This window comes from Scaptodrosophila lebanonensis, unplaced genomic scaffold, assembly GCF_003285725.1.
Source record: "Scaptodrosophila lebanonensis strain 11010-0011.00,11010-0021.00 unplaced genomic scaffold, SlebRS2 tig00001415-arrow-pilon, whole genome shotgun sequence".
Lineage (NCBI taxonomy): Eukaryota > Metazoa > Arthropoda > Insecta > Diptera > Drosophilidae > Scaptodrosophila > Scaptodrosophila lebanonensis.
Window position 1 is genome coordinate 927,388 of NW_022060742.1, and position 21,077 is coordinate 948,464.

The 21,077-nt window shown below is 39.2% G+C and overlaps 4 protein-coding genes across 5 annotated transcripts; 2 read left to right on the forward strand and 2 right to left on the reverse strand.

The window, feature by feature from the left end:
• Positions 1 to 1,142: 1,142 nt before the first annotated feature.
• LOC115632588 (TPPP family protein CG45057) lies at positions 1,143 to 7,009 on the reverse strand. Of its 2 annotated transcripts, none has more exons than XM_030529813.1 (3): positions 6,897 to 7,009; positions 1,612 to 2,035; positions 1,143 to 1,548 (listed from the first exon to the last, which is right to left on the reverse strand). In XM_030529813.1, exons 2-3 carry the CDS (start codon positions 2,011 to 2,013, stop codon positions 1,366 to 1,368), a joined length of 585 nt encoding a protein of 194 aa, XP_030385673.1. In that variant the 5' UTR covers positions 2,014 to 2,035; positions 6,897 to 7,009; the 3' UTR covers positions 1,143 to 1,365. The 2 variants fall into 2 exon arrangements, with proteins under 2 accessions (XP_030385673.1, XP_030385672.1); XM_030529812.1 differs by lacking the exon at positions 6,897 to 7,009 and adding an exon at positions 2,202 to 2,438.
• Positions 7,010 to 15,860: 8,851 nt separating this feature from the next.
• On the forward strand, positions 15,861 to 16,598 carry LOC115632631 (cuticle protein 7). The gene is made up of 2 exons (XM_030529861.1): positions 15,861 to 16,209; positions 16,300 to 16,598. The coding sequence occupies exons 1-2, from the start codon at positions 15,861 to 15,863 to the stop codon at positions 16,596 to 16,598; spliced, it is 648 nt and encodes a 215-aa protein (XP_030385721.1).
• A 1,758-nt stretch (positions 16,599 to 18,356) lies between these two features.
• On the forward strand, positions 18,357 to 19,049 carry LOC115632633 (cuticle protein 6-like). Its single transcript, XM_030529862.1, has one exon. It carries the CDS (start codon positions 18,357 to 18,359, stop codon positions 19,047 to 19,049), a length of 693 nt encoding a protein of 230 aa, XP_030385722.1.
• Positions 19,050 to 19,872: 823 nt separating this feature from the next.
• Positions 19,873 to 21,008, reverse strand: LOC115632634. The gene has a single exon (XM_030529863.1). It carries the CDS (start codon positions 21,006 to 21,008, stop codon positions 19,875 to 19,877), a length of 1,134 nt encoding a protein of 377 aa, XP_030385723.1. The 3' UTR covers positions 19,873 to 19,874.
• Positions 21,009 to 21,077: the final 69 nt, after the last annotated feature.

Consider the following 21,077-nt stretch of genomic DNA (forward strand, 5'->3'; position numbering starts at 1 on the left):
AGGCGCATTGCAATTGATAGCCGCCTCCCCGTCTGGCTTAGATTGTGCAAATGCTGCAAGTATATCGATTTCCATGCGGCTCGACGAACTCATTCGCTTCGTCTAACGCCTAATCTGCTTCACACTGCTCTGGTTTTGCGACGCACCGCTGCTGACAATGACATAATACTCATTACTCTTCACTCGGTGCAATGGATCAATGGATACTTTTACAAATACGTAATATACATACTATACAATATAATATAATGTATATGTATGTATATCGTATATGGCTATAGACTGCTTTATAGACTAATCCGTAAATGAAGCTTTTAAGGGGCTCAACCGCTACGACACCTATTAGATCACTTGCAAAGCCTTTAAGCGAAACTGAAATAAGTAATGTTTAGTATTTAAATATCAAATGGGTTTCAGAAAAGAAATCGACTTAAAACTTGGTTAGAGAAGCTCGTTGGCCTTGATTTTGAAATATTCAGTTTTCTTAAACCCAATGGATGCCCAATTACTGTCTATTTAGTAATGCGTCTAAAGCTTTACTTTTATTAATTTCTTGTATACATTTTAATCAAAACAGACAAGTATAACTTGTGTTGCATTTAGAGTCCGAATAAAATAATCGGCCATTCTAATGCTTTATTAGAAAATTCAACAATTTCAAACCGGAGGTATTGAAATTTTGGTATTTACTTTTATAAAAATACAAAAATTTGTATTTTCTCAAGAATCGATTTTTAAATGGATTCAGATCTAATTAATAGATAGTTTCATTAGATTAGTAGAATAAGCGAATCTCCTAAAAAAAAACAATTCCATCAATTAATACACAATTGTTCTCTTTATTAGAATTTGTATTCAAGCGAAAAATGTTCGATTCGCAATATACAAGTACTTGTAAGGACGAGTATAGTATGAATGTATACATATGTACGTAAATCTTTGGTAGGGTTGTACAAGTATAATAACATGTATAATAAAATCTTGTTTGTTTGTCATTATAAAGTTTATCTTAAATTTGTAATCCTAAGATGTGCTCAAACATTTTTGTATTTTGGTTTTGGAATTTTAGACTTGCATGAAACTGAAGTGAAACTGAATGTTGTAGGAAATGAAAATAAATGAAAATAAAACAATTTAACAAATATTAAATGATAATTGGTTTTTTATTTTAAGCACTTAAATTATCACAACTTATATTATATTACATACGAGAATGAAAACAAAGAATTGATGCTACATACATTAAGAAACTGCACATAAATTAAATAAAAAGTTGAATATCTGGTGGAATAAACTTCGAGAGGGATTTGCAATGTTGCGAGTTGGGACAAAGAACTCTAAATAATACGAGCATTTGTACATTCTCTATTTGGGGGCATCGTAGGTGTCCTTGTGCTGATAGCCACTCACATAGCCGGAATCGTCCACCAAATTGCGACGCCCAGCAATACCCTTGCCCTTGCCGCTGGCATCGAAGCGCTCCTTGTGAGATCCCGTATACTTGCTGGTGTCCGTCAGACGATCCACAGCCGCAGCCGCCTTGCCGGCCTACAAACAATATGAGGAGTTAATTAGAAATATTGGAAACTATTAAGTCCCATCCATACTCACCGACACCGACAGCACACCAGGTGCACCACAGCTAGCCAACTTCTGCTTAATCTCCGAGAGCTCCACCTTTTTCGTCTTGGCCAGATCTTCCAGGAATTTGTTATAGTCGCTCAGTGAAATTTTCATGGCCTTGAACTTCTTAAAGTGTATGCCCGTGTCGGTGGTGGTTATCTTCTTGTCTATCACCTTCGCCTGCTTCATCCACTTGTCGCTCTGCGACAGCGTTATGAGCCTTCCATCCGACTTGGTGTCGCCGAACTTTGAGAAGGCCTTGAACTGGTCCGAGAAGCTAACTTTCGGCTGCTCTTCCAGCGCCATTTGGGCCAGCTCTACGGATGGTGGTTCGGAAGCAGCGGGCGCTGGAGATGGGGAAGTGGTGCCATTAACTGCGTCGTCCGACATGACTGGGCTGTGGCTTCGACTTCTATAGAAGAGAGTTAAACATATCGATGACTAATACATACATACATATGTATACATATGTTTATTGTACATGTGTGGCTTATCAATTAACGTTCATTTGAAATTAGTTGTTTGTTGCTTAACCTCGCACGCAATATCTATTAATGCGCAGTTGTTTCGATTCTTACCTATTGGCTGCAATGGTGGCCAACATTGTGGTTGGTCAAGTAGAATTGACTATTAAGCACTAATCTAAGGCGTCTAGTCCGTAGCTTTCTATATATCTTTTCTCTTGTTCGGCTTCTACAGATAAGCTTATCAATTCTCAGCTTCCTCTCTTATACTATTTTATTGCACATCATAAGCGAACCTATATACGAGTCTGTTTGTTTATATACTCGTATGTATACTATAGTGCCCGATGATATCAGCCAGCTTTGAAAACAACAACCGGCTCGTCGGTACAGCAAAGAATGAATGCCAAGACTTTGCAACTTTTTCTCCGGTCAAGCTTTCACAGCTGTTTTATAATTATATGCAGATTATTGGGGGTTCGGTCCATTAAAAATTCTCCCTCATACGCCGCTTGTTCTCTATCGCTGACGCACAACCACAAAGCGATAGCTGTACATACATATATGTAGATATATAATGGCCTTTAACGACCCACTGATGACGACACATACGCGTGAACACAAAATGTTAACCAAACCCACAACTCTCTGGCGTCGATAAAAATTTAGAAATTTAACTTGTGCCCTGGAGCAAGAATCTTATACCGAACATAGCGGTCTTTAGACAAACAGGTGTAGGCCTTTAGGCTTTGAGGAACGGCAGATTTTTAAAAGTTAACCACTTCTAGCAAATCCAATTATTTAACCGATTTTATGCATTTACAGTGGAAGAGTGAAGAAGAATTTTATGAGGCCTACACTGAGATGCCACAAAATGTCTATGGCTGAAAGTTTTAGTTTTTGTAGACGCCATAATTAAAGATTAAAAAGTATACGTAAGGTGTTTATACTTTCTTTAAATTAAATATTATATTATGAATATTTAATAGATGTGTATGTGTTAATAATATATTTAATATGTGTCTTCCCTTTTTCTTTGAATATTTGATGAGGTAGTATAAATAGTATAAATACATAATAATAATCAATCTGTCTTTTCTGTTTTGAATCATATACTATATTAGACTTTCATATTTGGCGTAGAAATGCCGTAAATATTTGATAAGTTCGAAATCTTATTCAATTGGCATCAAATGATGTTCATTGAAAAACTAAAACTTAGATTTTTGGAAACTTCCATCAGTTAGGATCAGAGCATCACCTTAACCACTGCCTGAGATGTGCAAGTAGTGGCTAATGGATAACCAACAGATGAAAAAATTAAATTGCTTTGGGGTGGCAGAATTGGTATACTGGGTATAGTTAGTGGTTGACCATGGAGGACTTATCAAGCGACTAAGAGAGAAAAAATCTTGATAAAGACATTATCAGACGAATGCCGGTTCCTACATAGACAATAGCACCTAGCTAGTAGTTTGGTAGCGAAGTAATTACACACATTTAAGAGTAAACTTGCCTCTGCGAAGAGCGCATAATGAGGTGGAATTAAATATTAATGGGTCTATAGTCTGCCCTGACCACGAGTCGTTTTACATAATTGAGCCTATTCGTCGTCAGAGTTTCTACGTTAATATTGGCCTGCATGCGTTCCAATTTAAAAGTAATCTGTAGCGAAAACTAAACATGGAAAAGTCGTTTAATTCCCATCAGAGAACAAGCTACTTATTCAAGTCGACCATAAATCTTACAACGACTTCAGTTTAAATGTGCAGGCAACATAAATTGTCGCTATGCCTAAACTGCGGTGTGCCAAGGGAAGCGCGAGCACATAATAAAAAGCACAATGATTAAATAAAACGTAGGCCTTTATTGGTTGGGCCATTAATTATACGGCAGTTAAAGGAGCCACAACAAAAGCACAGAAGCTGCAGTCCAAGTCTGAGACTCGCTTGGAGGCACAACGCGTGCATAAATTAAATCGCTTTAAATTATGCATTGAGTGGCCATTGGTTCCGACTTTGGAGAATTACTTGTATTGTGAGGCCTGTGTTTGACAGCTGTTAACAAAATGAACATGACACATTGTTAATTAAAGCGCTGAGATTAAACAGATTAGCCATATGCCCCATATGAGCAAGCCAAGTGGGCTCAGAACAACGGCTCATCTGGGTGGGTCAAGGCCAGAGCGACCTTCATCCATGATATGCTCGTAATTCCATCTCCCACCCGCTGCTCAGCGAGCGTGTCAATTGTTGACAATGTTGGCCCCTTGGCCCCTACTCCCTGCACTATTCACCCTGCACTCTCTGTGTGCTGCGCTAGTTCCGCACGATAATCATTTTCGCGAGTGCGATTTCTAATGCCCCCAAATGATACTTTTCTAATTCCAGCTGCTTATGTCATCGCCACAATAGCTGCGATTACCGCTTCAACCGCAACCGAGCATGCAAAAATATATAATCCATACAACACGCACTGGACTTTAAATACGAGCAATATTATGCCTAAATAGATATTTCAGCCGTCAACATGATTGGCAATTTAAATATGAAATAAGCATTTAAAAATATTGCACGCCCCGCTTGAAAGGTACTCTTAATAAAAAGAAATCATCATGCCGCCACATCATGCCGAGCACCGATTGTATTGAGTTATTTTTTACAGAAGAGCGAACAGAGAGATTAGGCTGGTTGCAAATTCCTAAAGAGAGAAAATATAGTGTAATCAGTGTAAAAATGTGGTCGACTTGTGTTTTCGAAAATGGACCTGATAACTACTTGTACGATTGCATTTATTTGTATTGTTTTCCAAATGCTTTTCGCATTACTCGTATACTCAAATGTTCACATAGGAAATCAAAGATCAAGAAACCCATAATAATAATCATACATATCATATAGTTAATTGATTCCTAGCTAATATATTATTATACTTGTTCCTTTCTTTACTTTGGCATTTTCATCACATACTATATATGATCCTTCCCTTACTTAATATGGCGCCGATCAATCCCATACTTAATTAAGATGTATCCTACGATATCTCCACAGAGGACATAGGCAATTATTAATTGTCTAAGGACTGGCTTCTTCGTCACTACTGTATACATATTTGTTCGCTATGATTTCTCAAGTCACTTCTTTGGACTTCTCATGCCAGCTTAGACTTGTAATTATTACTTCTGCTCTTCGCGCTTTTGTTTTCATTCTACTTAATTGCATTCATTTATAGTATGTCAAGTGTCATGGGTGAGCTTCGCAGCACAATTAATGAGAAGCACGCCTATCGACGCCTCTTCACCCATCAATAATATAACGTATACCTTGGCCTTCCACTACAATGTATGATTTAACTTGCTACTGCGTAATTCAAGTGCCGCCTGTTTTTGTACATATGCCCAGAAATATAGTCAGTGACCACCCAGCAGACAAAGTTGTGTCTGGTTGAATGTACCCGTATGTAATTGGAAACTACAAATACCTGCAGGGGAGAGACAGCCAGAAAACCAGAAAGTGTGGCTAGTTCGAAAAAAGAAGAAAAATCAAAAATAATCCGCTTTGACTTGCTGCAGACCATGATAAATTAGCCAGATTACTCGTATTTTATGTTTTCTGCGCTCGCTTTTGGCATCATAATTCTACATATGGTGTGAGGGAGGGATATGAGGGAGCGCGTGGCATTTATCGTCGATACTCGTACGTCTATATCATTCTTAATTGCTTTTGCCAAAAGCGGTTGGCGTTAATTTGAATTTTATATATGTACTTGTATATGGAAGGGGACCTAAGCGCACCTTTCAGAATAATAACGACAGAGAATATTTCTTCTTAATAACTCGGCAATTCATCTTAGCGGAGGACCTACCTCAACCCCAAACCACAAACCAAAACAGCCATGCAGTGCACACAATTAGGTCATCTCTATGTATACATAGCGATAATCGCCCTCCTCTCCACTATTATTCTGCTCAACATTTTTCAAATGCGCGCACAATATAAATAGTTCCAGTAATATTTAAATTTCGAGACATTCACATCGAAAGCAAAAGTGGCGCAGCTTGTGTATATACTTTATTTGCGATATGCCATGGCTGTGCATTAAAGCGCGGGCAATGCTCACCACAGAAACAGGAAGTGAAACATATACGAGTGGGTTGGGGTTGGGGGCCGTGGTGGGCGCCGTCAGACCAATGGGGACCCATTGCTGAGCACGCCACTTGCCCCAGCGTAAAGAGTGAGGTCAGGTTGGCGTGAAATATGCAGCAGCACCAACAGCTCCAGATGACATCACTCCCCGAGAGCCCACAGAGCTCAACAAAAGCAAGGAACAGCAGTGAGTGCGCATGTTTCATTTCTCAAAGGATGAGAGCAGGGGACGAAGCTGTTGATGATTAAACCTGTGCCTAGTATTTATATATACACATTTGTAACGCATCTACATAAAAACACATAGGCAGAAGTAGGTAGTGCGCCTAAAACGATGCTAAATATACATACACGTATGTATAGTGTATCTGTGTGTGTATACTCTTTCCATTGTTCACAACGCTGGAGGAGCAGCACACAATAGCCGCACAATTCATATTTTCCTTGAAATCGGGTCATGCAGCACTTGAAAATCATTTCCCGTTGTATTCAGAGTTTTATTCCATTCAATATTCTGATTGTAAGCATTTCGCGCACTGATATAGTGTCTACACTACACTATATGTGCATTTATGTCCCTACACATAAGTGGTATACTATTACTTGTTGTATACAAGTATTTTTCTCTCGAACACAATTCTTTAACACACACTTCAGGACTTACTTTTGTTTAGAAGCTTAAATGATATTGTGAGAATATTTGATTTAATAAATTTTCGGTAGGTTTTCCACACGCTTATCCGCCAATCGCACCGTTCTGCACGCAAATGTTGTCCACACTCGACTGTTTGGTCAAATGCGCACGTAGCAAACAACAAGCCGAAGCCCAGGCGGCGTATGAGTGATATTTTTGAGTGACTTCTCATTCTGGTGCTTTTGAGTGATTGCCACACTCAAAAACTATTTGTTCAAAATCAACAGTAACAAATGATGTTTAAATGAACCGTTTTTGTCACTTTTCATAAAACATAAATCTGCATCGATTCGAAGAATAGAAATAGAATAGAATAGAAGTCACATTTGTCGCAAAATATCTCAAATATACTCGTGTGAACAAAAACAAGTTAAAAGAATGTGTGGAAATTATTTAATAATACTATTTTCTTCAAATATGGCATTAGTTCAGAAACTTTAAGAACATATTATAGCACATATAGAAATTAAATTCATTAATATTTTCGAGTAAAAATTACTATTAATGCAGTTAGATATTTGTATATAAATATTTATATGCACTTGTGGATACATGTTATCAAACAATCGATTTAAAATTCCTTTATTATACTTAATTTGCACTAGTAATGTGTCTAGGCAACCGACTAAAATCGGGTTATTTTGGTCTCGTCTGGCCAAACTACTTTCTTCCAATACTACGCTCCATTCTAAATACATCTAACAGGCAGAAGGGGACGTGGCAGATCCTACTTTGTAGATACATACTTAGGAGTATATGACCAACATGAAAAGACGAATCGATAAAGACATATTTGTGTGTCTGACCGTATGAACACCGATTGCTTTTAAGCCATAACAGCTAGGGGCACAAAACCTTGTGTTTAGACTTTTCTTAGCCATTCGAAGAGTAACCGATCACTCTTTAGTATTTAGTAAGTCTATGATATTCTGAAGTTTCTTCAAAATTGGTTCACTTTGTCGTTATCCATATCTAAATATGTACAAACTAAAACCACTTTTGCCTATTTAAATTCACTATTTGTTTATAAATTAATGGATTAATCGTCCAAATAGGATCCAAGAGTTAAATGTTGGTAACCATAATCCAAAATACAATATTTTAATAGCCAATTAAAGCTAAAACAGCGAACCTATCTGCCATGCATTCGTCTTCTTTTTGCTCTTGTGCACACCGGCGGATCCGGGCGGATGAAAGTTTTTAGGGTTAGGTAAGGGAATAATAGAATAATAATAATTCCGATTTCTTTGAGGGTAAGATTTTCTTAATCTCTGGAAAATGTACTATTAGATACATGTATTCATAATCCCCAAAGCGTTCATGAAATTTTTGGGCCCCAAGAAAAGACCACGTTTCATTACAAATGCAAATATTTATTGACTCTTAAAGAATAAACAATTTGAGTTTCTTATTAAATATCTTAAACTTATCGTCATATATATTTGTTAATAATGTCAGTGACTTCTGGGGAGGAACAGGTTTGTCCTCCCTCACTGTATGCTAGATTTGCGCGACATCTGCCCGATTTTATATTGGTATGCGAAGAGTTCTTTTTAGAGCAGCATATCATAACAACTACTACTAACATGATCAACATGAACAAAGCTATAGCAATAGCGTATGATACATTCTTATGGTATATTAACTCCTTTATTCGCTTTATGTTTTCAAAATGCTCAATATTAATTTTGCCAAAAGGAATTCCCACATTTGTAGAGTTTATAAAAATGCTATTTTGGTAAACAAATTTCTCATGGTATTTCGTATTGAAATTTCTAAAAATCCGACTAAAAATGGTTATAGAGCAATTATTGAAAGTTATTAAGTGATTTCCCAATAGACTTATATCTCTATCGTCACAGTTTTGCACGACTTTGTGTCCCTTTGCATTCTGAACTATTAGCGTTTCTTCATCGATCTCGACCAGTTCTGTATTATCATTGAATATAAACCTGCAGGATCTAGTCAGTGTGCAATGCTTGCTTTTTCTTAATCTCTTCAGTTCCACTTCTTTCTCGTATTGGAAGACATCGTTATTTAAACTCACTATGTACTCATCCTTAGCATCGATTTGGAAATGCTTGTGGTTGGACAATCTTTTTATAATTTTCAAATCTGTTTTAACCAATGTGTCAGGTATCTTGATGGCCATGATTAATTCATTATCTGTGTAGGCCATGACTCCAATCTTCATTGATTTAAGTTTGTAGAAGTCGATACCAAATTTGTCTATTTCTAGGTCTGCAAACAAGCTGGGGTGTATAAAATTCTTCTCCGCTGAGCCTATGATGTCCTGAATGTGATTTAGTTTTGCTTCCAGAGACTGCAATTTCAGTTTCTCATCTAAATATAACACTCTGAGTCTGAGATTGTTTATTTCATCATTATTTCCACTAAGAACTTGTTGAATAACATTTCGGTCAGCTTCTATAGACTGCTTTAAATCAGTCACAGAATTGTTTAAAATGCTATTAACCACAATGGGAGAAAATGTACTTGTACTGGACAACCTCAAATGGCTTACGATTTCAAATATGTCATCATCCTCCATTGTACCAAATAACCATTTGGGATGATCTGGCGGATTAAGGATTTTAAGTTTGGCTTGTAAAAGTCTAATTTCGTTCATAAGTTCGTTTTTTTCATAAACATTAAGTACGATTATGTTTTCCTCTATGGCCTCTAGAACTGATTTTATTTCCAATAAATTTATTATGTGAATGACAGTTTTTGTTTTATTCACTATTTCCACTTCTTTTAGTCTTAATTCAACGTAGCCGCCTTCTTCTAAAATAGGAGTGACCTGCAAGGAGGCATGTGCTGTCCATATCAATTGCAGAAGAATCAGAAACACCTTTATTTTCTGAAAATTCAAAGGGACATTCTGTAATTGAATTTTTAACTTCTGATTATAATGATAATGCTGAATATTAATATAAAGAATTTTGGGCCATGTTATACAATATTTACAAATGGGTGAGGAGGGATTTATTGCTGTTATCGGTTGTTCTAACATAAGCTACTTAGTATCGGTCTCCTTTACATGTTTATAATGTATTGTATGAAGGTCGTCTAAGATTTTAAGCCTGGAAAACTTTTCTATTATATCGTAGAGGCTTTCGTTTCCACCTATATGCGCTCGAAGATTCCCCTCGATCTTCTCAATCAAAATACTGACTAGATATCCATCAACGTTCTCCGGCCTATACATTTGTGGCTTCAGTTGATCGAATTCGTATATATTGTTGATGGCAAACTTGGCCTTTTCAAAATAGCCAAATAGATCTCGTAAACTACTCACTTTTATGCTCTGACATCCGATGAGAACATCACTGTATGTCATTGTGGGCTTAAAGTAATGCAACAGCTTTTGTTTAAGCTCTGACCAAGACATAGCTTCGGGTAGCAGTCTTACATAGTTGGCGGCGCCTCCGAGGATCTTATTGTTGCGAACTATCTGAAGGCCATATGCCTTGAGCTGTTCGTTTTCGCCGCACAATTCCATTGTCATATCCACAGCTCGAAGGAAACTCGGGGCACGATTATCATCATCTAGAGGTCTTATGTGCTGGAACTCTTGTATAATATCTTTTGGGCGTAGATTTGGTATCCCCGGTTGATGTTGTTGCTGCCATTGTTGTTCTTCAAAAGTCGACATTTGCTGATTTTGTCGGTTAATAATTTCCTCCTGACGCCTTATAACCCGTTCAAGTTCCAGAATTTTGCATTCAAGTGCTTCCATAGCTATGCTTATGTGAAACTATAAATCTATTTGAATCGTAGGTCTGTATATGTGCCTTATCCGTTGCAATCTTAAGACTAATTTCAAAATAGGTAAGCAATGGAAAAGAAACCTTTGGCAACCTTATACGAGTAAGTTATACGGTAAGTACTTGGGTCTGAGTGCTAAGTGCGTGGGCGTTGTGACATCTATTTATTTATATATAATTTCTTAAGCAATTAAGTGCGTCTTTCTTTGTTTGTTTTTGTGTGTAATTGTTTAAGCAATTAAGCGTGCCTTTCTATGCCAATGATTGAATTTCATTTTTCTCACAATATACAAGTATGTTTGTCAACCGCCTGAGAACATATGCCTTAAATGCCAAATCTCCATATAACCGGCTCAAGACTACACTATTCTTACTTGGTTAATAAGTAGCTCTAAAAAAGGTCCCCAACATAAATCCGAAATATTGTATATTTCTTATATCTTAGAAAAAGAAAACAGTTTAAATCATATTGCTTAGCATTTTCATTAAAGTATAGTTCCCATGTTGTGAATTATGTCAAGGTATAGAATAAGATATTTAGTGACTAAATTTGATCACACATGGATTCTTAAAAAGAAATACAATGCAAATCAAACCATCGTCAATTTTATAAAAATGAAAAACAAAAATGTTCAATATTGAAAATCGAACTTAAAGCGGGTCAAGAATTTTAAAGCTATGCATAATTTTGAATTGATTTGGGATACACAATTTACATTATTTCTATTGCTGTATATAAAGTTATAAGGTTGAACAAGAAACCGAATTATGTCGTGCACCATAATAGCAAATTTTAATTGACTCTGATCTATCTACCCTCTTATTTAAAGGGTATAACAACAAGCCCTTCACTTGGCTCTGCAAATCCAAGCTGTTCAAATAACTTTTATATCTCCCGCTTACTTCACACGAATATTAACATACTCGGGCACGTACATATAGTATGTATCTTAATAATGCCCCTGCTGTTCATTTGTAGACCCGTAATTTTTTCCAGCGATGACTTCATTTGACTAAAAGTAAAAATATAGAAATGCCAAAATAGCAAACTAAACATAACTACCAACAAAAGGCAAACACGAAGAGCAACAAAGCCATTTATCAAAAGTGACGCCAGAATCTTATCAAATCCAGTCTCACTCAAAAGTTTGAGTTGTTTTGAGTGGAAATGGTGGGCACATATGGAAAAGCTCGAAAGGGGGAGCTTTTTTGGCTTTAAAGACGACGCACCGCCGTCAACAGACGATTAACTGCCGTCGTCAAAACAGTCTCCCAGACAATAAAAGAAAAACAAACTTTTATGTACATAGTATCTCGCGTCAAAGCAACGAAATGGAAAACGATGCGTGAAAATTGACAACAAGCAGTGCTCAGAGGCCTTTATTTCCACACGCAACATGGCCAACAAGTGTTGGTATTTATAGAGCCCTGTACTCATTGGCTGGGCGTGCGCCGAAACGTCAATTGAACTCCCCTTCGTAGGTTCCACTACTTGTAGGTAGTTGAGCGTCGGAGCATGAGCTCATAGTGGACCCTACTTTACATCTGCCTAAATATGTAAATGAGTGTGACTATTGTAGATTTGAGTGCCGATTAGCAAATGCCAGCGAAAAGAAGGCAGCTCTGATATACAAGTATTTGGTATACAAATGAGTTTTTTGAACCTACAAGTGTCTCGTCATCCTACCCAGGAAATGAAGATTGAGTTATTGCTGGCATTTAGAAGTGGATAACGCCATTTAAGTTACAATGAGAAGACAAAGTTGTTAGCAATGTAGATTTCATTTAATATGCAGAAGGAGATGGGAGAAAGATGGACATACAAGGGAGTTTTTAATTAATCATTCATTTTTTTAAGTTATACTCACAAAAAGAAATTTCATTTAATAGGCGGTAGAAAATATGCGAAATGCCACACACAGGATATTTATGCAAAAACAAAATTTCATTGAGATTTTTAGCATTACGAGAAATGAGGACGCGCACAACCAATTTTCAGAAAACGTACATATTCTCATATACAGAAATATAATAGTTTTTTTTTTTAATTACGCTTGTCCGATCTATAACCATAAATAAATATACGACTTATATGTACACATTATGAATCGAAAAATTTATTTTACGGTGTTAAATGATAAGATAGTTCATACCCTGCAGTTTTAAAAATCACAATTCTATACTTTTAACTGGTTACTCTACTAGTACATTGGGAAAGTAGTTAATTGTTTTAATTTTATATTATAAACCACTTCAATTCAGAATTTGTAGGTAATATTTTAAAGATAACGTATATGAACTATTGAATTGACAAGGTCTTGATTCTTCTCAAAATTATATGAGACTTCTTAGCAGAAAATTAAACTATTTATTTTAAGATTTTGGGACTAATATTTTATACTCAATACAACGCATGTAATAATTTAGGGTTGGAAAGTGGTTTATACATTCAACCATCTTATAGTTCGGGAAAAGGCTACCAATTTTTTTTTAAGTTAAGCTAACTTCCCAAAATTATAATGTAAAAAGTTTCTTTTGGCAATTCTACAGCATTGAAATGCAATTTCTCTATTAGCGTGAAGTGGAACTGTAGGTGAGTATCGCCAAGCAACACATTCAAACAACGAATTAGTTTGTGGTTGGCTGTCCGATAATTTGTTTTGTTTGTTTTGCTTTTTTGTTCCAGCAACTCGATGGCGTCATAGCCAAAGGCAAACAATAAAGCAAAAGCTGGTAATAAAGCCAGCTAAGCCGTCATTCGAAAAGTAGGTGTGTGCCTTTAGTGCAGTAAAAGATATGAGTGTAGGGACTATAAATACTGGATTGCGGACTCTAATTAGCTCCGAGATCAGAGCCAGTAACGTGGGCTGTTAACACATTCTAGGCCAGTTGGTGACTTTGCCGTTTTTTATGCAGAAGCAGAACTCCAGGAATTTGCTAAACAAACAACAAATGGCAGTAAGTTGGTAAGATGGAGTAATCAGGCTGTAGGTGCCAAAGAATCTAAAGTGAGTTGTCGACATCGCACACTCTTGGTCAAAACAAGCACATGGCTAACAAGATCGTTAAAAAGGCTAGCTGCAAAAGTTATGGCATGCAGTGGCAATCAAGTGACAAGCGTTGAGAGAAAGAATAGCACATTGATTACAACTAAGTGGCAGTTCTTTCCCTCTCGACTGACGACTGGCTGGGCTAACATTAAAATGCACTTATCGCCAGAGGTCTGGACAGAGGGGCCACAGCGTTCAAGGCCGCACGCCTCTCTTCTGGCCATTATTTTGGCACAGCCTCGCCAACCCATTTCTGTATCAATCCTAATCAGGTTGGCTTAAGCTTAAGCGCACAGACGATTTACAGTAAAGATAAACGCTGGCTAAAAATACGCGAAGTACGCAAGTAATGCGTGGAGCGATAAAACGAACAAAAAAGACATAAAAATCTTGTAACTGCACATACCAAAAGTTTTTTTCACAACCACACACACACACACCGCCTCGATCGGGCCAAATGTGGCCCTTGGCCTTCATTCACCTTGAAAAGTTGTGGCTGCCGTTGAATGCCTCCGTTGCATGTTGCACGTTGTGGCCTGTTGGGTTTCGCCTTTTGCCTGATGCCGTTTTGTAGGGCCAGATACTGGTACGAATAAATCGCACAAAACGTTGCCTGAATTCACAAATCGAACCACTGACCAGCCAACAAAAGAGAAAAAAAAACGGACACCGGCAACAACAAAAAAGAATTGCATATCAATTACATGGCCGTCTCTGTCCATGAGGGAATTTGGTCTTCGCCACAGTGAAAGGCGTTTCCGCATCTGTAGACTGAGTTCTCTTGCCGCTTTGATAAAAACATAGGATAAGCTTTTTTTCCATTTTTTAGTTAACTGTGTCAAAAGAATTCTGGCGCCAATCTTTGTTGAGAACTCTTTTGTGCTAATTTAACAACTGGTTTCTCCTCCTAACTATTGTTTTACGAATATGTATATTACTTATATTACCAAATTAAATTTGCCCCACATATATGTTTGTTTTGAATGATCTTGTAGAATTGGTTAGAGTTTAATTCAAAACGAACCTTAACCAAACCATTATCAAACGGCATGCTCTCTCTTTCTCTCGCAACATTACAACAAATCAATCAGTTAATCTTTTATATAAACTAAAAGTTGTGTATTCAACGTAAAGTTTTAAAAGGCCTTTAAGCAGCAATTTTGAAAACTACAATTTGAATGCGAAAGAGGAATCGAGTTTTTGAGAGTATCTTATTAATACTTCAGTAAAGGGAAGAGCAAAGCTTTCAACTCTTGTACTCATTAGAAATTCAGCACATCAGTGAGTCTTCAATACATTAATATTATGCTAAAGATTTTCACGGTTTTTGAATGGCCTAGAAACATGCATTTGACGGAAAGTATTTCATTGAATTTTGAATTGAAGTTTATAATTATTTGATCAAATTTGAAACGAAACGAAATCGAAACTGTCTTCTTCTGTACTTTTTAAAAGCCATATTTCAATCATACTTATATATATATATATAATGTGATTAGATTTAAAAAGAGCAGCCCTACTTTGAGTTATGTGTGACGCCTATTCAAGGGACGTTTTCAAAGGAGGTAATGATCAAAGAATTTCGCTATAATGATGAGTTCTTCTGCAATTAAGTTTGCAACTCTTCCACCCTCCTGTTTCTTCAGAATTCGACTCCACTCTGACGAATATTAGCTTTAATAGTGATTGCGTTCTGTCAGCCTGATCCTTGTCATTAAGCCAAATGCAATATCCACTCCACTGCGCCAATTAAGCCAAATTGACACTTGTGTTGTAGTTGATGTTACCACATTTTATGCGCGCTGACAGGCTGGCCAGCAAGCCCGGCTGACTGTTAACGATGGCAACGATACAAGTCGACAGAAAAGTGAAGTCAGTGCAGAGCTCAGATCGCCGCTGGGTTTATTTTCATGTCACACACTCACACACCTTAACATGGAGTGATACGTTCGGCGCAGGAAACAAGAACTAGAACAAGAATAATAATATGAAAACGAGGGAGAATGGAGCTGCTTGATGGGTATAAAAGGACGCGATTGGTGCCTAAGCGTCATCAGAACCCATCGAGGCGAGTGTCTATGCACAAGTAGAGCAGCAAGCAAACATACATCATGATGAGACCACAGCTGATTGTCCTGGTGGCCCTGTGCGTTGCAGCCAATGGTCTGGCCCTCTATGGATCACCCGCTCTTTTACGAACCTATCCATACATTTATACGGCGACGGGATCCTCGCTGGCCACGCCCACCCAACAGCAGTACCTCTCACAGGATCAATTGGGTCAGTATGCCTATGGCTATGTGGAGCCTTTATCCAGCAAACAGGAGTCACGTTCTATTGACGGCATCACTCGCGGGTCGTACAGCTATCGCGATGCCACCGGCCAGCTCCAGACCGTCGATTACACAGCCGACGAGGCCGGTTTCCATGTGGCCGCCACCAACTTGCCGCAACAATTTCGCAGTACAGCGCCCGCATCGTCAGCAACGACAGCTGATGAGTCCGCCACCAATCTCATTTCCAATACAGGTGCCTCTACTTCCCAGCTTCCAGCTGATACCGTCCAGGTTGCCGCCGCCCGCCAGAGCCATTTGGCGGCTCATGAGGAGGCTCGCCTGCGCCTGGCGTCGCATCGGCACGATCAGCACGTTCAGCCAAATGTACGCCTTCTGGAGGTGCCTCATCCCGTTGCCGACACTGCCGAGGTTGCCGCTGCCAAATCCGTTCACCTGAAGCGCGTCGAGGCGGAGAAGCTGCGCAACGAGCTGCTCGGCCCCCACAGCTCCTACATAGTGCCCAACGTCTACAGCTATAGCATTCCACGCTACTACACCTCCGGCTTCTACTACTGACCAGCGCCAGAGGGCCCATACAGAAGCAACAACATTTGCACAATTTCATAATACAGTGCCAATTTAATTTGCTCAGACTACACTCATATCCATTGCTCTCAATAGTGGAGCTGTCTTTAAGAACCGATATCATCATTCTCTGAATTACTTCAAGATTGCAAATAAAAGGATTACTTATGCGTATACTTTCTCAATCAAAATTGGTGTTACTTCAGTCCTATTTCAATAGTTGGGTTCTAGAACCAAACAAAGATCAAAAACTTACTTGTACAACATTTCGATTTGGCTGACTATTTGATTGATGACGAGGCGAGACATAGCTAGTTTTATACAATTTTCATATTTGGAACTGATTCTGTATATAAGTACTATTATAAGTCTACTTTGGCTTATCGCTTCACGCTCTCCTAAGGATGGGGACATGAGGTCCATAAGCAAATACATGTGCTAGCAATATGGATATTTTACCAGCCCAACTCAAAATCCTAAGAATCATTACTGCTGCACCGGTAAAAGCCAATATAGCACAAATAAGTTATGGATATGTCCTTTATATTGAAAAACAGCAACTGATGATCGTTTATGTTCTGCCACAGAAAATGTCACATTTGCAAATGGGGGAAGACTCTGTAGCTTGATTTTAATATTGGCTGGACTAAAACTATATAAAAACCCATAACTAAATCTATGGCTTCAATTAATTTTTTTGTGGTTTAAAGAAGATTGCACTGTTGATTTTATAGATGAAATTATAGAATATATTTATTATACTCTTTTTTCAAATTGCAAGAAATGCCTAAATCTTAATTAATGCATCACAGTTTAAAACTATATATTATCACCTGAGATATGAATACGTACATATTTGCAAGTCTATAGTGTAGCTCAAAAAACAAGTAAACTTGGCAAAGAAAATAATTGAATAATAATCATTTACTTACTTGTGAGGAATCTAAATTGATAAATTTTCCTTCATTCGAACAATGGTTATAGTATAGTCAGACTCGCTTCAAGCGTATACTTTTGAAAAACCGGTTAGTGGCTTGCATCTAATTTTAACTAAATAATTAAGATAAATTATTAGCAATAAAAGCCGTTTTTTCCATTTCTTGAGTCATGTGCGGGCTATCCTTTTTGGCTTGACATTGGCCAACACATTTCATAAATGCAATGCTAATTTTGAATTCAATTAATTTTAATAACAACATAAACAACAACTAAAGTGGACAAGGGCTGCCGTCGTTCCTTGACCCCAAGCCACAAGCCACAAGCTACAAGCCACAAGCCGCAAGCTTGGCTGTCAACTGGCAGCGGGCCAGATTAAGTTCTTCACCCGATGTCTCTGTCGCTGTTGGAGCCATCGCCAATGTTGTTGTTGTTTTGTTGCTGCCAATGGTGCTGCTGCTGCCACTGACAGATGAAAACAAATTGCGGCTTTTGTGTAAAAATTTATGCTCAACTTGTTGAAATTGAGAAAATATTTATGTATAAACAGTGGAAGTGGAAGAGGAGCCTCAGCTCACGTGCAACAGCAACCAGATGTAAAGGCACAGGAAATATGAAAGTAAACCGGATGACCTTCCGAAGAACTCACGAAAATGCACATTTTGCATTTTCGGCAACCGACAGAGGATCTGCTGCTGGTCGCAGTATAAAAAGAAGAATGCCTACGAAAATGCAACACAGAGTTCTCTAGAGCGAGTACTAGTCGACTAGCACTAGTAGCGCCCCCGAAACAAAAAGGACATCACCCCGAAAATGCTGGCACTTCCACTAACACTTCTCCTAAGCGGCGCCGTATTGTCAAACATTGCGGGCACCACCCTGGCCAGCGGCGGCTACGAGTACCACGCACCTCAGCTGCAGTATGGAGCGGTCCCTGCAACCGCCAACATTGTTCAGTATCACGAGCAGGACGCACACGGACAATACACCTATGGGTATACAGCACCACTGCACTCCAAGCACGAGACACGCACTCTCGATGGGATTACTCGCGGCACCTACTCCTACATCGATGCAGCGGGTCAGCTGCAAACTGTGGACTACACTGCCGACGCGACGGGATTTCGGGTGGCTGCAACAAACCTACCGAGCAGCGGGCATTTAAAGCCCAACGAGGAAACACCCGAGGTGGCCGCACTACGGGCCCAACATCTGGAAGCGCATGCGCAGGCAAAGCTGCGTCTGGCCGGCGGCTCCTCACTGTCCGACATTCTGCCGCAACCTGTGCAGGATACACCCGAAGTGGCAGCCGCTAAGGTGGCATTCTTCAAGCGTTTCGAAGTGGAGAAGCTGCGCAATCAGCTCCTTAGCCATCAGCAACCACAGAATCTGCCGAGCTTCAAAATATTGTCTCAACCGATTTACGTTAAAACCCCACCAGTCAGCGGTTTCGTCTACAACTACAAATTACAGGCACCAAATCGAGAATATTTGCCAGTAGCCTAGGCAGCTGCAAATATAAAATTCATAATTTTTCTGTTTGTTGAGTAATAAATGATAAAAGTAATTGCATTTTAAATTGCAAAACAAAGTTACAAAACGAAGAATAAGTTTGGTTGGGCTAAGATTTTCTAATTTCAACTCAGTTTAAATATCTAAGTTTGAGCATTATGGAGCAAACTAGTTAGGGTGTTAAATAGGTTGAAGGTTAATTCTTCTTATCCTTCTTGTTTACAACTTGGGATATACATATTTATGTGAATAAGACAAAACACCTACCTTTCATCGTCACAGTTTGAATTAAGGCATATTTTCTAAAATTTTAAAATTAAAGCACAAGACAGAACGCTGATCCAGGTCTACAAGCCTGCGGGGTTGTTTCCTTATTGTAGTCTTAGCCAACACCAATATAGCTATTATAAACTAGGCCAGGATTAAAAGCTTTGTCTCAAACCCAATTCCGATTGTCCTCTCCACTTGCTCCAGAGTTCACAGAGTTAAGCTGTAGTGGGATATAAAAAATATAACATTTTTATGAGCAACGATAAAAAGGTTGTTCATTTAATGCAACCGCCTTATCTATCTTTTGCTTATCATACTATGCTATATAGTATGTAGAGCGATGGCCTAGCTCTTAGACTTTGCAGTCCCAGTAATGAGATCAAGTTTGTTGCAGAGTTGAAGTTTCACACATACTCGTACCTATCTCATAACCATTAGGAGCTCACAACTTTGTAGAGCACAGTTGTGCACAGACTGCATTTATTCTTACGATTTCTAATCGAACACTATAGTACAGCAATACAAATGATCATCAACCTTTGCTCGAACTCAGTTCTTCTGCTCCCCATTGTTCAGTCGCTGCTTCAGTAGACTGCGGCTCAATGCAATGGGCAAGCTGTTGCCTGTACTTCCTAGGTTAAGACGCAGAGTCCTCAATTCCGTGGGTGTGCTTACACTATACTTGGTGGTGGGCGTAAGCAATGTGTAAACAGCACTCACTGGAACCCGCAGACGTCTGTCATCCGTGCGTTGTGTTTTGGGAGCAACCTCCAGAATTTGTCCAGCTGCCAAATCGCCCAGCTTCAAGTAACTGCTGGAACTTATGTCGGCGAGTGTGTAGACAGTCCGGAGACTGCCTGGTAGATCGACATCGTTGCCGGCACTTATCAGAGTCAACCGCTGTCGTGCAGCAGCAATGTCCGCTTCCGCATCAGCATCGACTTCAGTCTTCTGGTCTTCCTCAATTTTGGCATCAATGTCTTCGCTTCCAATGGCCTGATCGTCCTCAAGCGGTCGCTGCTCATTGCGCGCTAGCTGATCTGCGAGCATGGCAGTTAATTCAGCACGCACACGCACCAATATCTGTTCGTCCTCCTCGCTGAGACTCTCTTCTTCAAATGAGGTCGGCTGCGGTTGTCTTGCATTCTTTAAGTTCGTGTTGCCGTTTACGTTAACGCGTGCATCTCTCTCGGCCTCTTCACGCAAGCTTGCTTCGAGTGCTTCTGCTTCACGCAAGGCATTGAGCTGCGCCTCACGCGCCTGCTGTACCTCCAACGTCTCCTGCACGGGTTCAGGTGCCTTTCGATCGTCCACCGGTGCTTTTGGCAAGTTAGTGGCTTCTGCCTTGAAGCCTTGCTTGCGGCCTGCCTCATACTTTACTGTCTGCAACTTTCCATTAGCATCTACGTAGGAATAAAAGCCCCGGGAAGTGCCGTCGCGGCCTATATACTCCGCCTTTGCAGCCGTGTCATCGCTGTAGCCGTAGGAGTAAAAGGCTCGTGCCGTGTCCCGCTCCAGATAGTCACGTCGGAGGGGTTGAACTAACTTTCGAGGGGGGGTCCTGAGAGGAGGTAGGCGCGGACCTGAGTCAAGAAGGGGTCGCTGGTTCAGCTGCTGCTGCACAATCGTGGACGCAGCCACGCTCAGCAATGCGGCAACCATTGCCCAGATGAAATAGTCCATCCTTTAGAGTAGTTGGGCTTGCTATCTTTCCGATTGAACTAATGTCGAAACGATCAGGTCGTGCCTATT

Bases quoted from the DNA above. Each gene is read 5' to 3' on its own strand.
- LOC115632588 (XM_030529812.1), bottom strand. From the start codon at position 2,227: ATGTTGGCCACCATTGCAGCCAATAG. The intron at 2,036-2,201 runs GTAAGAATCGAA...TCTCTTCTATAG, and splicing joins GCCACCATTGCAGCCAATAG to AAGTCGAAGCCACAGCCCAG. The intron at 1,549-1,611 runs GTGAGTATGGAT...TATTGTTTGTAG, and splicing joins CTGGTGTGCTGTCGGTGTCG to GCCGGCAAGGCGGCTGCGGC.
- LOC115632631 (XM_030529861.1), top strand. From the start codon at position 15,861: ATGAGACCACAGCTGATTGTCCTGGTGGCCCTGTGCGTTGCAGCCAAT. The intron at 16,210-16,299 runs GTACAGCGCCCG...CCCAGCTTCCAG, and splicing joins CTTGCCGCAACAATTTCGCA to CTGATACCGTCCAGGTTGCC.
- LOC115632633 (XM_030529862.1), top strand. From the start codon at position 18,357: ATGCTGGCACTTCCACTAACACTTCTCCTAAGCGGCGCCGTATTGTCA.
- LOC115632634 (XM_030529863.1), bottom strand. From the start codon at position 21,008: ATGGACTATTTCATCTGGGCAATGGTTGCCGCATTGCTGAGCGTGGCT.